This window comes from Tauraco erythrolophus, chromosome 2 (assembly GCF_009769465.1).
Source record: "Tauraco erythrolophus isolate bTauEry1 chromosome 2, bTauEry1.pri, whole genome shotgun sequence".
Classification (NCBI taxonomy): domain Eukaryota; kingdom Metazoa; phylum Chordata; class Aves; order Musophagiformes; family Musophagidae; genus Tauraco; species Tauraco erythrolophus.
In genome coordinates, this window is record NC_141466.1 from 112,524,893 (window position 1) to 112,541,497 (window position 16,605).

Consider the following 16,605-nt stretch of genomic DNA (forward strand, 5'->3'; position numbering starts at 1 on the left):
AAACCTCGTCCTGGTGGAGCGCCCAGCACTCGGGGGGGAATGTCGAGCAGCCTCCCCACGCCTTGGGGCCCTCCTTCAGTCGGCGGAAACGCCCCCCGGGGCTCCGTCCCTCCGAGGCCGCCCCACGCCGCCTCTGCGGGCACCTCGGAGTCCGGGGACGAGCCCCCCGCGGGCGGCTCACGGCGGCCCCGTACGGGACACCATGGCGGCCGCACTGCCAACGCACGGCCACCGGCCGCCCCTCCCCCAGCCTCCGCCGCCCCCCCGGCGGACCGGACGGGGGGCGGGGCTCCCCGTCCGCTAGCAACGGGGGCGGAAGTGTCGTCATAGGAAGGATCGCTGCCCATCGTCAGTGGAGGTTGGACGGTCGCTAAGATGGCTGCGCTGGAGGAGCGGCTCCTGTCGGACGGGGAAGGCGGCGCCCTGGGCTCGGCGCGGCTCTCCCCGCCCCCGATGTCGGAGTCTCCCGAGGCTCTGGCGCCCTTGGAGCCGCCGCCTCAGAGCAACACGCTCATGGGGCTGCCCATCGTGGCGATCGAGAGCATCCTCGGCTTCCTGTCCTACGATGAGACGAGCCAGCTCCGCCTGGTAGGGGCCGGGGAGGGGAGAGCAGGAGGAGGAGGAGGAGGCGGCGGGGCGGGCGAGAGGAGCCCTGCTGCGGCCGGGACCCGGGCCTGCCGGGGGACGCCCGCCTCGCTGGCCGGGCGCCGCTGGCCCCGGGGCGGGAGCCGCGCTGGCAGAAGGGGGGGAGCTGTTAGCAGCCCCGGCCGCCCCCCGCCGGGCTGCTGCTCTTGTCAAGGAAGAGGCGGGATGGGATGGGATGGGACGGGATGGGGATTTCTCCGTGCTCCCGAACCCTGGGGCACGGGCATGTAGGTGTGTGCTTCCATACGCGCATTCCTAAAGGGCTTTTACCATCTGCTACTTCTTTCATTCTGTTCGTCCTCTATACGATAAATGACTGGGCTGCCGGGGGCTCATTTCTCCCAGTGACTGCGTTTCTTGGGGGGCTGGTCTATTGTGTCTCGTGTGTGTGTTTATTTTTACCTACAGAGCTTAAGTCCACAAGTGTGGGAGGTGGTAAGCCTGCTGCTCTGAGGACCTTACCCAATCTAGAAATATATGTGGGGCAAAAAAGAAGACTTAAGAAAGCCCTTGTCTGCCTGAAGGGCTGCCTGCTTCTTCCAGTAATCGTAGTAGATCTAATAAAAGCTATTACCTCCGCCTCTCAACTTTAGAATGCCAAAAAAATGCACAGCTGTCAGTGAGGAGATCAGTGTATATCGATCTTTAGCTGCCTGCGTAAGGAACCTCTTGTAAACTATGACAGAATATGCCGAGTTGCTATCTTACTGAATTTCTTATGACGTCATAAATGGAATAGTAGTGAGGGAATTAATGCGTAGCTTATGTAACCAGTAAACTTGCATGTACTGTACTGTTCCTATTTTAAGAACTCTATTAGCCTAAACTGGATAATATTACAACCATATTTCTGCAGAAAACTAGACTGCATGTGTCCTGGATCAGCAAGCTGAAGTGTTGCATCCCGGCTGCAACTTTAAACTGAAAGCTCCTCGAGCAGAAAATCTGTTCTTATTCATACCACACCAAGTATACCAGTAGCTAAATGCTTCTAGCATGCTGTCAGTCCACTAAAGACTTTTGCTGCTTCTGTGAGAGTAGGTAGCAGATCTGTGAAAAAGACGTACTACTGCATTTTTGGATTGCAGCCCCTGCTTTTGAGTACTTACAGTTTGAATGAAGGGAAGAGAAGTAAATAAACTGTTTGGGTATGCTTAGTGTTGCATGGTTTGTATTGCAACGCGAGACACAGGCCTTTGCTGCAATTTTCCCATGGCGTTTTATAAATGGTAGTACCTGTGGAAGCTATCACTAGTCAATAGAAGGTTTTTTCTTTCTGTAGGGCTAAGCTAATGTTTTTAAGCAGTGCTTTGTCAGCAGTGAAGCTCAGAATAGGAAAGATGGTGGTGAAAGGACTAAATCAGCTGTTTAACTGTCACTGCTACTTAGGAAGTAAAATGTAACACTTTTGTGCTCTCTTAGCACCTACAAGTTCATTCTTCTGAAAGAAAGCTGCCCCTTTCAGAAGTTTCAGAAATATGCAAAACCTCGCTGGATAAATACTAACTTTGATGCACACATGGAACAATACTAGATGTAAAATGAAGGAAACTATTCAGTTGGCCTTTCCCTGGTTTTAATTTTTGAGTCAATGACAGCCAAGAAACTTAATCTCCATCAAATTCCTTACTGCTCCCTAAAGCACATCAGAAGGCATTATGAGTGTTCTTCTGAAGAAAGCACGCTTGTCTTTGGTAACCAGCACTAATGTAAAGAATCACAGCCCTTTTGGTTTGATCTAGGCAAAAGTGTAGCTCATAACGATGTAAGTTTGAACAACTGGGTCTTTCTGGATGGCCATTCAGAACTAAAGGTGGTGTTCTGGTGATTCTCTGAAGGCTGTAAACAGAGAGGAAGAGGCTGGATGGAGAATTAAGGTAGCCTTTAAAAAATAACAATATCTAGGCATAAATTCATAAGGAAGTTTCATCACTTCACCACAAGTAGCCTTGGGAGACATTTGCGTATTCCTGCTCTAAGATCTGTCTTACACAAATGGTAAATTTTTCCTCTCTGTGAGAACTGACTTGAGCTGCTTATCAAAGATGAATGGATATATCTTATAATGAATAGTATTCTGCTGAAGATACATTGCAGGACCACATTAATCAAATGACAGATTAAATTGCTTAGGTCTCATACATAGTGAAAATGTGCCCAAAAGCAGCCTCATTAACCCCTTAAAATGTGGCGTTACATGACATAAAGCATCTTGAGGAAGGTAGGAAGATGTGATCCAGAACATTAGTCAACCTGAACAAAGTTTGATCATACACGTGTAGACACAAAATATGGATTCCCTAAACTGATCATTTTGATGCATTCTCGATCCCAGCATTGAAAGAAATGGATATGCTAATCTCTTTTTTTTCTTTTTTTTTTTTTTCTGGATCACCTTAGCAGACTGATCCAAAAATAAATAAAAATCTTTGAGTTGAACTGGTGCTGGAGCTAGAGTGTGTACAAGACAGACTAAGGAGTTGGCTGGGTGGGAGGATGTAAAACATCAGCAAGTTTTCAGATTAAAATAGACATAGGAACCTGTATTGTTTATGTAGAGCACAATGAGGAGCGTAGTCTAAGGCTTAAGATCCATATGTCTTTTCCTGTCACCAAAGTGTGGGATAAAGAACATTTCCTACTTGTGATGATTGCCATCAGGCAAGACAAGACCACGGGCCCCTCATTGTGCAAAGAAGCACTTGCTTTCCTGAGCACAATGCTTTCTGCTGTTCCTGGTGTTACTGCATTTAAAAGCATAAATGAAGCACCTACTGGTTAAGCAGAGAAGTAGGTCTAAAGTAGTAGAGACTAAACAATAGGTATTCAGAATGCAATCGTGACTGAAATCATGCCTCTGCAAATCTGGAGTTGTCACACTGTTGTTCAGACAAAATGAATGCAAGGAAAAGCAGCGGTGTTTTGCTTTCATCCCCTACTTCATCTACTTCCTCTGATACGTCATCATAAGAGAGACAGATAAAACCCAAAAGATCATTATGTCTGAAGCTGTAGTGTTCTGGACAAGCTGCAGCCTAACGTGCATGCTGATGTGGAAGGTAGCTATCTTCCAGCTTTTGAAGGCTTCTTTTACTGTGATTTTTTTAATGACTTACAGAAGCTCTGGAATTTTTACCTGAGTGGGATATTAATGAAATTCTTATATTCCAGTTTCTTTTCATTCACATCCGAGCTTGAAAATGCACTTCCATTCAGGCTATTACTACAGCAAGCATGATTAAAAATAAACAATCCACAACCTCCTTCCATGAACGCTCTGAGGAGAAGGTTATCTTGGATTCTGACACGTCAGAAGTGTCTTAGATTCTGCAGCAAACTTGTGCTTATTTTCTGCACAGCACAAATAAAGAGTGATTGATAGCATTTGGACAGCATGGCTTTAATCTTCCCACAGTTTCAGTAAATCTGTATTTACAGGCATTTCTATTTTAAAGCTTCTTGTTGAAGTCTTCAACATTTTGTCACTTACTTATATTATGCTTCACCCTAGAAAGGCATTGTGAAACATGGTGTCTGTGTACCCTCTAAGAAAAAGAACATATACTGAATCTAAATACTTCAGGATATTTTTATCTCTGTTTTGATACTGGTTAGTGAAGCTTGGAAGAAATAATACATGCTTGAGGAAAGGGAAACTGGTAGTAGTCGTCTAGTAGATTGTGTCAGTTTAGTTTCTTTGCAAATGAGGTGGGAAATGAGTTCTTTCACAGAAGCTGTTACTGCATATAAGTCAGCACGCTAAGAAGCAGTGACCTTCTCATTCTGCTTCTGACATGGAGACGGAATAACTTTCTAACACTGAAATTCGAACGCAGTGTCTGGTTGGACTTGACATTTGAGGAAACTTGGGCTCTTTCAGCTTTATGGCTAGAATAAGAAAGTATTCACAAAAATTTGCAAATACAAATAGGGGCAAATTTAACTTTTTACTTCCTTGTGGGCCATTGAATAGCTAGTATCAAACTGTCTTGGACTAATATTCACACTTAAAAGTGTAATAATGCTACTTTGCATATGACTTCTGATTATGCAGTCTGGAAGAGGTATATTGTTCCTGTAAATACAGGTGTCGTGTGGTTTAAATGGTGACATCAGGAACCAGCTGAGAATTAAGAGATGACTGGTAAAATAAATTGCAGACAAACGCTTTTGGTTTCTGATGGCACGTTATCTGCGCAGTGTTTGGGTTCTGGACTGATTATTGGCACAAATATGCCTAATGTCCAGAAATTGGAGCAAATAATTCTTCATGCTTCGTAGCGTAAGCAAACAAGTAAGATTAAAAAATTCCAGTGTTTAAGAAATCTAATGTTATCCGTTGCAATCTACCCTCTTGGATGGGGGAGGGCTTCAGCACGCTGAAAGGTCTCTGCTGCCACCAGGTGTCAGTACGCACTTGGTTAAAGTCACTCTTTCTGCGCTTCCTCTGAATTTGTAGCTAATAATGTATCTAGGCTTGCTTTTCTCTTGTGTCGGATAATGGCACAGCTAACATAGCCCTTGTGCAGGTCCCAGTTCAGGGGTTTGGTCTCATTAGAACTGCAAGAAAGCTGTGAAGTCCTGTACTCACAAATGGTATCAGATCTAGGCATCACTAATGCAGCTAATATCTTAGAAGGAACGTCACAATTTCCTCCTTCCTGTAGTCGAAGGGCTAGCATTACTTTTTATACACTGGAAATAATTTAGCTGATTGGGCGAATGCGGGGGAGAGTGTGCTGAGGCTGTACCTCTGGTTAGCCTGTCTGATCGTTCTCCTCTGACTGTTAACGAGCAAGATCTATTACAAAGGAGCACAGATGGATCGACAGCGATTACTTAGCGGCCTGTGAATACAGATCGGTTTGAAAATGGTCAGTTCTTACAGAGCTTAAACTAGCTATGACTAGAGGAGGACTCACAGAAAGCAGAACTCTTTAAGTAGTGCCTTCTGTATAAACGGAAAATAATTGCAGGCTTTTCTAGAAGTGAGAATCTTCTTCCTCAAGGTATAAATTTACATAGACTTCACAGTTATGAAATGAGTAATGTATGGAGGGAAGGAGTGTTTTGTTTGGGTTTTTTTTTTGTATTTTTTTTTTTATAAAAAGCTAAGCTAATCCATTGCAAAGTGGGGTCACAGTGGGAGTTGTGCACTTTAGTACAAAAGAAAAAAAAGCAATTTCAAAAGACAGTTGATTCATTAAGCTCTTGCATCTTCAGAACTGAATTGCAACTGCTTTAAAGTTTTGTTGAGTTGTCTTTGTCTTGTAACTGGTTACTTTGTAAAGGTTTAAATTTAGCAGTTTATTATGTCTTCTGCAGCTATTAATGTCTTTTCTCCCTAAATCTTTGGAGAAAAATAAGGCTATTGGTATGCAACACAGCAAATAAAGGAATCTGTTAAACAGAGAAGAAAAGGGTTTTTTTATACCAAAAGGAATCTTGCCTCATGTGCACTGTATTGCCTAAGTTTTTAAACTTAATTGTGGATGTCTTCAAAAACAAGCCTTAAATGATGGAAGAAAACCATCATGACTTCTTGTTTGTAAAGGCTTCTTTTTTGAGACTACAAAATTTTAACTTGATCTCCCAGAATGACTCTGGAGACCAAGTTAAAAGCCAGGCACAGGCATTTGCAACTTTCATTAAAATCAGAGGAAATTGTATCTGCTTATATATGGGTGGCATTCAGCCTACAAGAGACCTTGTTAGGCAATATCAGGAGATTAATTTGTGAACTGTGTGGAACACAGCTGCTCCTTTTTCGAGTACATTGTTAGAGATGTGATGCCTTAGGCTCCACTGCAGTTTCTGCTTCTTGAAATGGAGCAAAAATTGGTAAGAGAATCTTTTACTACTGAGCAAATATGGATAAGGTAATAGTAAAAGAGGCTTGTGGCCTTACTTGAGCCTTAAGTTTTTCATTTTACTTAAATACAGGTTTGTAAGAGAATGGACTTGGTTTGCCAGCGAATGCTAAATCAGGGATTTCTGAAAGTGGAAAGATACCACAACTTGTGTCAAAAACAAGTTAAAGCTCAGCTTCCAAGGTATGTACCAGTTAAAACTGTAGTTAAATTTAGATGTGCTAGATTCTTTTAAGCAGAATATTGAAAAGGAATTTCTTGCTGGCTAATTCCACTTACATATCTTGAAAATTTGAGTCACATTTGGTTTTATTTCATTTTTTTTTTTTCCAAAAGCACCTTAAACCTAAGATCTAATTACAAAATAATGTCGAGGAACTGGAATATTGGAAAGCGTCTCTGATATTTTAGACAGAGAAAAGAAGAGTGGGTTCTGTATTACTTGACTCTTCTGGCAAATCAAGCAAGGACTTGTAGGAATGAATAAATGCCATTCCTTTTCAAGACCAACTGCCTTCACTGATGATTTATCTATGACTTTGCTTAAAAAAAAAGCAAGGTTTTTCAGTGCCAAGGATTGAACAGGGGAAAGGGATGGGGACGGGAGGTGATGTGTGAGCATTACTGGGAGATAGTTTCTCCCTGAAGCAGTGTATTTTCTCCTTTTTCCAGTGAATAAGTGCAGCTGATGCCGTTTCCTATCAGATTTTCCAGTCAGAGTGAAGAAACTAAATGTTACTTACTGTAGAGATACTTTGTGAAAAGGAGCTTGTATCTCAACCTAAACTTTGTAGCAAGCACTAATATATTAAATGTATGTCAATTGCATTGAAGTACTAACTGTAGGAATATGGGGGCTAAAAATATTCACAGGGACTCAGTGTCTACTGTTAGTACTGAAAGCTTGTTTTTAAATAGTCCTAAATTACATACGGAGTTTATGAATCAGAGAAGATGTATTAATTATTTAGAGAACAAATTTTACTTAAGCTGTTACTAGCTGGTTCTTGATCTGTATTTTTTTTTTCTATAAAGACAGAACTAATGTTAGAGTTTTACCTTTTCAAATCTCTGAGGGCTTCAAGGGTGAAATTAACTCGAGCAATTGTTACAGTTTCATTTTGTTGACTCATTGTTTAATCGGTGTCACTTAACCGTCTGTCTTCTAGACGAGAGTCAGAAAGAAGAAACCATTCTTTAGCTCGTCATGCAGACATCCTTGCTGCTGTAGAAACGAGACTCTCTCTGTTAAATATGACTTTCATGAAGTATGTGGACTCTAATCTCTGTTGCTTCATACCTGGAAAGGTAAAACGTAGACTGTATTATGTGAATATAGATCTGTGTTTTTTAAAAAAAATATAATTGCGTAACTTAACCTAGGACAGCTGGGGCAAATTTATGTAATGTGTATATACATACTGAAACTGACTTTCAGATACTTGCAAACACACACAAGCCAATATTCTGCTATAACAGGCAGTCTGAAAGGAATGAACCAGACTATATCTAGATATTAATTATTTTAAACTTTATTTCCATTTTCCCTTAGATTCTCTCTTAATTCTGACATTTGACTTGTGGCATACACATCCTATACAACCTTTTACAAAAAACTCATGATATTTAGGGTTGAATTCTGAATTTTAATTGTACAAAACAGCTGGAGGCCAGGTCATCAGATGTAGTAATTTAGCCTTACATATAAGACTAAGCACTCAGTCAATTGGGAGGATTTTAAGCACCTTTCTTAAGGGTTTGAGTACTTCAGATTAATTAAGATATTTAGTATGTGGAAACACTCTTCATTTTTACAGTGGATGGGGTATTTTTGTACAGTAGGTGGAATTAGTTTTAAATGTAGAGGAAGTGTGTTAAATGTTAATACTACTGAACAATTCTGGTGTTTAAGAATACTACCCCAACATAAAACATAAATTATGCAAGCAAGATGTACATCAGAGATACCACTGTTTTATGAGCTGTGAAAACAGAAGTGCACAGGGGAATTGACAAAATGATGATCTGGGGAAGACTGGTACAGCTCAGGGTTGAAACAAGATCTGTGAACGTTAGCCTACTGCTCTATTCATTGATCTTCCCATGTGAAGTTTGGAAATGTTGGTATTAATTTTTCATGGGCAGATAACTGAATTACACTGGGATGAATGCAGAAGTTAGCTGTTGGATTCAGGCAAAGCATGGCAGGCATTTTTACATTAGTATAGTAGGACAGGCTGTCGGCATGAAATGTATTTTTATCTTGAAGAGGTAATAACTTGATTGCTGTACACTCTTGTTGACTTGGTATTAATTACTTTTAAATTAAATCATTATAGTTTAATATATTTATGCTTATTTGACTTCATATTTTTATATATGCCCTATATTTTAAAAAATGTAATATAACATGAAGTCAAATAAACTTAAGACCTTGATACTCACATAGTAAATGGAATACTTAAAAGAAACGTTGCCTTACTTTTTTGAACAGCAGACAGAAAGGCAACATGCAATCTAGACCTAGGTGTGCATGAGTTGGACAAGTGAGCTTGCCAGACGCTTTCCTTGTGGGCGCTGAGTCGTAGCACCTTGTTTGTATTCTAATACAACAGCTGAAAAGGTTTTTTGGGTTCCTTAGTGTATGAGCTTGCTAGCGCCGCAGCGCTCTCAGCAGTTACCAGTTCACCAGAAAATCCTGTTTTGGTCAAGCAGATTCAAGGCTTAGTGTTGACTTACAGCCTGTGGTTTCCCCCCCAGCTGTCCTGCTCCCCTCAGGAAATTTCATTTGAATGAAGCTGCCATAGAATTTTCAGGAAGTGGGCTCGTGTCAGAAGATGTGAATCCTGATTTGAGGTTCAGCATTCTGTGTGAGGATTCCTGGTGATAGCAAAGCACTGCTGCAAGACTTTATATTGAGAATGGCAGGAGAATGTTTTGAGGATGTTGTTGCTAACAGGATATAATATGGGTAAAATTAGAGAGTTTTGTAAGCTTGTTGCCTGATGAGACACTTTAGTCATGTCTGGCTTTTGCGTCCTTTTTTAAAACACGAGAGGCAACTGTATTGTGTTACTTATGATTCTAAGTCCTTAAGACCTGTGCTCTTCAGGAGACTCTTCAACCATTCTTAATCCTGTGCAAAATACCGGAGTCAGTAGTTTCGGTAGTAAGAGACCAGCAGTCCTCTCTGGACCTGCCTCAGACTATAATTCATAGATTAGCAAGACACCTTTCATCTCTCTGCAGCTCTCCTAAACAGAGGCCTTGTTTGTCAAACCTGTCAAGAGAGTGCTTAGGTTTTCGGTCAGTAGTGGATTGATGTTTTATAAATTAATATATTTTGGACTTAATCTGAATTTGTAATGTTTTGGGTGTACGCAAGTGGACTGGAGTAAATATTTACAGCTCTTCAGGCTGACATAAAGGTAATTTTTGCTGTTCCATTCATGTGTTTCATATGCCTCCTAACTGGCTGTGGGAGTGACTGCTCTGCATTGTGGCTTAGAGTTTCTTGCTTCAGGTTCTCCAAAAAATTATGCGCTGCAGAGTATAGATTACATAACTTAGAACTCAAGTCTGGATATAGTAAAACAAAATTTCACACAATGAGCATTATTTCATGAGTTCGAAGAGAGTTGTTGCGATAGATCAAGTGAATAGCTTCTCTGTTATATCACGAACAGCACTTCATTTCAAAAAGCTCATCTAGAACTAAAGCACACAGTGGTATGCAATAGTTATGTAGTAAAAGCCCCTGAATATGCCAGCACTTCTAGAACGTTCTGAAATAATCTTGCCTTTATCAGAAAATCCTAATTCTTCTTAAATGTTTTAGGTAATAGACGAAATTTATCGTGTGCTAAGGTATGTAAACTCTACAAGAGCTCCTCAGAGAGCTCATGAAGTTCTTCAAGAGCTAAGGGACATTTCCTCCATGGCTATGGAATATTTTGATGAGAAGATTGTTCCAATACTGAAAAGAAAGATGCCTGGATCAGATGTATCAGGACGCCTGATAGGAACTGCCCCAGGTATTAATTCCAAAGTATAGTTTAAGTTTTATTTAGTTTTTTTTTTCTGTAAAAATTCACAATACTGTATCTTTTTAAAGCTCCCTCCCTTAAATGTGAGCTTTATTACATAAATATTGATGGTACTTGTTTCTTAAGAATGCTAACTGAAATTCATTTGCTTTGAAATTTAAGGAGCCTTTGTACTACCAAAAGAAGAGTCACTTGAATACATGTTAGAATTATGCATCGTGTGTATTCATTAAACAAACGCTTTTGTGCCACCAATGAATGAGACTTTATCATTGCACTTGGTTGAAATTTGGCACGTGAGATGACAACCCGATGCCTTTTATTTTTAGAACGATCAGCAAATGAATTTGCCAAAGCTGTTGTAGTGTATAGAGAGCTAGAACGTACTTGTATGTGCTTTTTTACTTTCCTGGGGCACTAATGTATACACTAACAAGCAAAATGCTTATGGGCAATTGTGAAAAGGCAATTAAAATAACAGTCTATAAATAAACAATTAAACTAGTCCTCTATATAATAATCTGTCAGACATTCCAGAACTTTTGTGAACCAAAGTCTAAGGTAGTTGCCTCATATAATGGCCAAAAGCAAAAGGCTAGTAAACCGTAGTGTTTTCCCTGTGCTGAACATTTTCACGCTTCCTAGGAACTATGAAATTAACTCTCTGAAAGGATAACTTAATAAAAAAAATAATTACATCTCAAGCAAAAATGATAGGCCTAACTGTAGGAGCTGCTTGTTGTTTCTGGTATGTCCTGTCCATCCTTTTAGTCATAAGTGTGTATGCCACCTCTTAATTATATCCTCTTAATTATACCTCAGTTCCATTGAGTCTCTCAGTTAAGGAGGTATTGCCCAAAGCCATAGTTGATGTCCATCGGCTTTCCAAGGCCAAGGCTTTATGTGGCATAAAAATGCCTGTCTTGTGTTGAGGGAGGAGCACAACCTATCAAATGGCAACCCCTTAGTGTCACATAACTGCAGCTACGCTGGCATCCTAAAGGGGGAAAAAAAGAGGAGGAGAGTGACTGTTCTGGGCTGTTCCAGACTGTTCTGTCTTGGAAGCGCTTAAAAGTTGTATCTTACTTACACAGCATTGCTAGAAGAGTAAAATGATAGAAAAAGTGATAGATATATCTTATGATAGATAAAGTGATAGATATATGATAGATATATGATAGATATATGATAGATATATGATAGATATATGATAGATATATGATAGATATATGATAGATATATGATAGATATATGATAGATATATGATAGATAAAGTGATAGATATATGATAGATAAAGTGATAGATATATGATAGATAAAGTGATAGATATATGATAGAAAGTGATAGATAGTGATAGATATATGATAGATAGTGATAGATATATGATAGATAGTGATAGATAGTGATAGTGATAGATAGTGATAGATAGTGATAGATAGTGACAGATAGTGACAGATAGTGACAGATAGTGACAGATAGTGACAGATAGTGACAGATAGTGACAGATATATGATAAAGTGATAGATAAAGTGATAGATAAAGTGATAGATAAAGTGATAAAGTGATAGATAAAGTGATAGATAAAGTGATAGATAAAGTGATAGATAAAGTGATAGATATATGATAAAGTGATAGATATATGATAGATATATGATAAATAAAGTGATAGATAAGTGATAGATATCTCTTATTATAGATAAAGTGATAGATATCTCTTATGATAGATAAGTGATAGATATCTCTTATGATAGATAAGTGATAGACATAACTTATGATAAAGTGATAGATAAAGTGATAGATAAAGTGATAGTATAATTTATGATAGATAAAGTGAAAGAATTTATACAGAAGCTTTTAGTCTCCTTGATTTGCAGGAACTTTAAAAAAATCAAGAAAAACAAGCTCAAAATCCAGATTGATTTTAGTACTTAGGAAGAGTCAGACTAAAGAAGCATGGGAAGTAAATTACTTTCTTCTAAAATGTAAGTTAAACTGAAATATCGCATTAAGCCCGAAACGACAAAATTTTAGAATTTTAGCTATCTACAACTAAGACAGCAAGTTGTACTGCTCTAATGAAATATATTTATTTAATATAACTATCCTGTAATAAGTAATTTATAGATGTGTTGTGAGTTTTTGACTGAACATCTGTGACACTAACTCTAGATGACAACATAGTAACTTTACATATTTTTTGATATGGCAAAAGGAGGGGGGCGTGTATACAGAAAATATTTTAAATTAAACTAGTGCTCTAAGATACCATGTGCTCTCGTTAGACACTTAAATGACTGTACATCTGTTTACATGTCTACATAACTTGCAACCAGTATTCACATTCATGCTTGGGGAGTGGGGATAAGCAAAATATGAAAACTGGGATACAATTTCTACCTTTGTCTTAAAGTTGTAGAGGATTAATCATAGTTTTTTCTGAAGCTCCAGGGCCTTCTACAGCACTGTCAACAATGCAGCTCTTCTCCAAGCAGAACCCTTCCAGACAGGAAGTCACCAAACTCCAGCAGCAAGTAAAAGTGAATGGCACGGGGCTGACAGCGCTAAAGCGGGAAATCTCAGAGCTTCGCATCAAAGCGCAAGAGCAACAGAAACAACTCCAAGATCAAGATCAGAAACTGCTAGAGCAAACCCAAATCATAGGTGAACAGAACGCCCGATTGGCTGAGCTTGAACGCAAGCTGCGAGAGGTGATGGAGAGCACAGTAGGAAATTCTTCAGGTTCTGGCTCAAACGAACAATCTCCTAGAAAACGGAGGAAGGCAGTTGAATCCACAGACTGTCCTAGGAAATCTAAACGCCTTCGAAACAGAAAATAACTTGGGAGTAAATGACACCTTCAGGAGGATACACTGCTTTAGTAGCCCAAGCAGGTCTGCTCGTTTGGATACTGTAATTAGCTTCATGGTGTCACTTAGGCTGCTGGCTCTTCAAAACACCACTTAGACTTGAACAGTAATTTTCTTTCATTGAGACTTTTCCCCTGCTTTCTCTATTGGTGGACCTAATGCTCAGAATCTTTAAGGTTTGCAATAGATACATACTAACCAGACCTGCTCTGTTATGTTTTGAAGGGTTAATCTTTCTTTCTGTGCAGATGTGTTTAAAGTAAACTTATTTGTGTTTATGCATATGTCCCAATAAAATCTTAAATAAATTCCGTTTTAACTGACTAAAAAGCTAAGCGTAAAAACAGCTGTCCTGTTCACTTGAAGGAAAGATCCACTTTTAAAATCTTGTTTTAGAGAACTTGACCTTTTTTGTTACAAGTGACCTTGTCTGGAACGTCTGAAAAGTAGTTAATACTTTTTGGAGATCTCTCTGTAATGAGTAAAAGTGACTTCTTAAGCTATGGTATTGGCTATATATTTTTGTAAACTTACAAGGAAGGGCCTTCTATCCAGTCTTCACATGCACACACCCTGGTTCTAGGTCTTGGGAGCCATATTCTACATTTGCATGGATAGATGCATGCACAGCGTAGCCAGCCTGCTAAAAGCGCTTGCCTGAAATTGTTCTTAACTCTGGGAGAGAGAGTACAGAGACCTATAAAGCAATTTCTTCGTTCCTCAGCCATAACTCAGCATCTGCTCTTAGCACAACTGCTTTCTTGCAAGGAGGTGATCTCATGAAGCTAGCTGCAGGAGAGCCTGAAGCCAGGCTATCTGCTACTTTCACGGCCTGTAAATTGCAGGTATTGTTAGCCAAAGCTGGAGAATTGAGAGGCTGCCTATGCATCACTTGATCCATAGGCCGACATCGAATAAGGACCAGACAAATTGTCCCTACAGTAACTAAGCTCGGGGGACACCATTTGAATGAAATGCTGTATTATGGAAAAAACTTAAAACTATCTTGTGTGTGTGTGTTGGGGGTGGGGTGGGATGGAAATTTCTCTGTAATACTGATGACAATATTCTAAGATTTCCTTGTCCTAAATGGTAAATCACTTCAGACAAAGCTTTAATTTCCTTTGCACTTCTGTTTTGAGCTTGTAACTGGAAAAGCATGTCTTGCACTGTTCAGTCTCTCTGGTCACTTTAACAACCTCAGAGTTGTGTACAGTGATTTTTAATACCCCGCCCCCCCATCTGTATATTTTTGGAACCTTATACAAATACCATTGTCCTTGGTTTTGTTTTAGTGTACTAAACTATGTCGCTTTATCATTTGACTTATGTTTTCTTTTTTTAATCAGCTGCTGCTTTGGGTTTAGGTGGTACTGAATTCAACTTCATATGGCACTGAAAATGCAAATGCTGCATTTGTAGCTGTTCAAAATCTTGATGTTATTACCATGGGTTAAAGTGCAAGTTACTCTTACATTTTGTATGGCTGTCAGAATAACGTAGTGGTTGTATTTAAATCACCAAACAAATCAGAAATTGTCTGATCAAGTGTTATATAACTGTGGGAAAACTGACATTTTTCTGGGAACTTCAGCTACAATTTTCACTTCTAAAACATATTAGCTCATATTAGAAGTAACATTGCAAATGCCTAATTTTTGGCAGACATTCATTTTCAAATAAACTTGTTGGGTAGTTTGAATCTTTTTAAAAAAGGCATGTTTCTTAAGAAAAGCATCAAGGAAGTGATAGGTTATCTGGGAGAAAGGTTAAACTGTTAAAGGAGCATTTACTTTTTTACTAGTCTTCCATGGCTCAGAGGGTTTTTTACTGTTAAAGATCTCTAAGACAGATATTTAAAAATACTGGCATATACTTTATCTTTAAAAAAATAATAATTTTTAATCAAAGGGGCAAGCACGATAGCTGTAATTACGGTGTATCATTTGATACAAATGAATTTAATGCTCTGAATGATGAAAAATTCATGTAATGGTCTAATTAACAGGTATTTGTGGTTAAATACTTCTAAACAAGTATAAACCTGTGAATTGTATTTACTGAAAAAGTTTATTTATACATCTCTTAATATCATTCACTTAGTTTCTTTATTCGTTTCTAGAAGAGGCAAACTATTTCCCCCTCCCTTCACAATACACAAATAGTTTGAGGTTATTCAGGAGTACCATTTATTTATGCGTTGGTGAATCTCTAGCTGTTCGTAAACTGAGCTGGAAAGAACAACAGCCTATTGTTATGTGAAACGTTCTCTGTGGACACTGCCAACTTGGAATCTTCAACTCAAGGAAGTACCACGTGCTGCAAGTTTGCAGGTGCATCCTGATCCTCTGTGTGCTACTAGGTGTAATAACACTGAACAAGGCCCATCAGACTGAAGGGGCAGAGGGGACACTTACAAGTAAGCTCTGAGAAATGCCACAACAAAGGTACACCGCTATTTCGTTTTCACTTCCTGGGGACTCTCAGACTGGAATATACACCAGTGGTATAGTTGGAACTTAGAAAACAAAAAGAACAAATAGTTTATAGAGAAAAGAGCTGGAACATCCATTTCTGATACCGGATTGTCCCTTATTAAATAAAAAAGGATGCATTTTGCAATATATGAACAAGTTGATAAATAGCCTGAAGTAAAAATCACTTTTGACTATGTATTTCTGTGCAAATTTACATGAGTTGGTATATCAGCCTCCAAAAGTACAGTTAGTAGCGATTAGTGATTATATACTCTGTTCAAGGGAGAACGTCAAACTAGTGGGACTAAGATGTAGTTTACAAAGTCATACGAAAAATCATTTTATTTGCAGGCAGTGTTCAGTTTTAGTACTGGTAGCAAGGGCTGAAACTGAACAGCTCAGGGTTGAAAGAGAAAGCAGTAGTGTCTTTTCTAGTTAGTTTCTTAAAATAGCTTAAAACTACCGAGGCTAACTTTCCTTCTTTTCGAGCTTGCTTTCTGAAAACAGCAGCTTGCTTTGTAAACTGCTTTTTGTTTCATAGTAGGGTTGGGGATTTTTCACAAATTTGTGTGTGTAGTGAACGTGGTGAAAATGTATCAGAAGATACCACAATGGTGCTTTTTTGAGGGAAAAGTTATTTGCAACCAGGTCTTGCTCTCCAAATTGAACAACTTGTATGTAAATGCAGTATGCAAGCAC

The 16,605-nt window shown here is 39.2% G+C and overlaps 1 protein-coding gene across 3 annotated transcripts; it reads left to right on the plus strand.

The window, feature by feature from the left end:
• The first annotated feature begins 375 nt into the window (after window positions 1-375).
• Window positions 376-14,749, plus strand: FBXO28 (F-box protein 28). 3 transcript variants are annotated; one of them, XM_086629735.1, is made up of 6 exons: window positions 376-588; window positions 6,589-6,698; window positions 7,685-7,823; window positions 10,354-10,549; window positions 12,437-12,544; window positions 13,005-14,749. In XM_086629735.1, exons 1-6 carry the CDS (start codon window positions 376-378, stop codon window positions 13,397-13,399), a joined length of 1,161 nt encoding a protein of 386 aa, XP_086485861.1. In that variant the 3' UTR covers window positions 13,400-14,749. The 3 variants fall into 3 exon arrangements, with proteins under 3 accessions (XP_086485861.1, XP_086485868.1, XP_086485876.1); XM_086629742.1 differs by having other exon boundaries at window positions 12,488-12,544; XM_086629750.1 differs by lacking the exon at window positions 12,437-12,544.
• Window positions 14,750-16,605: the final 1,856 nt, after the last annotated feature.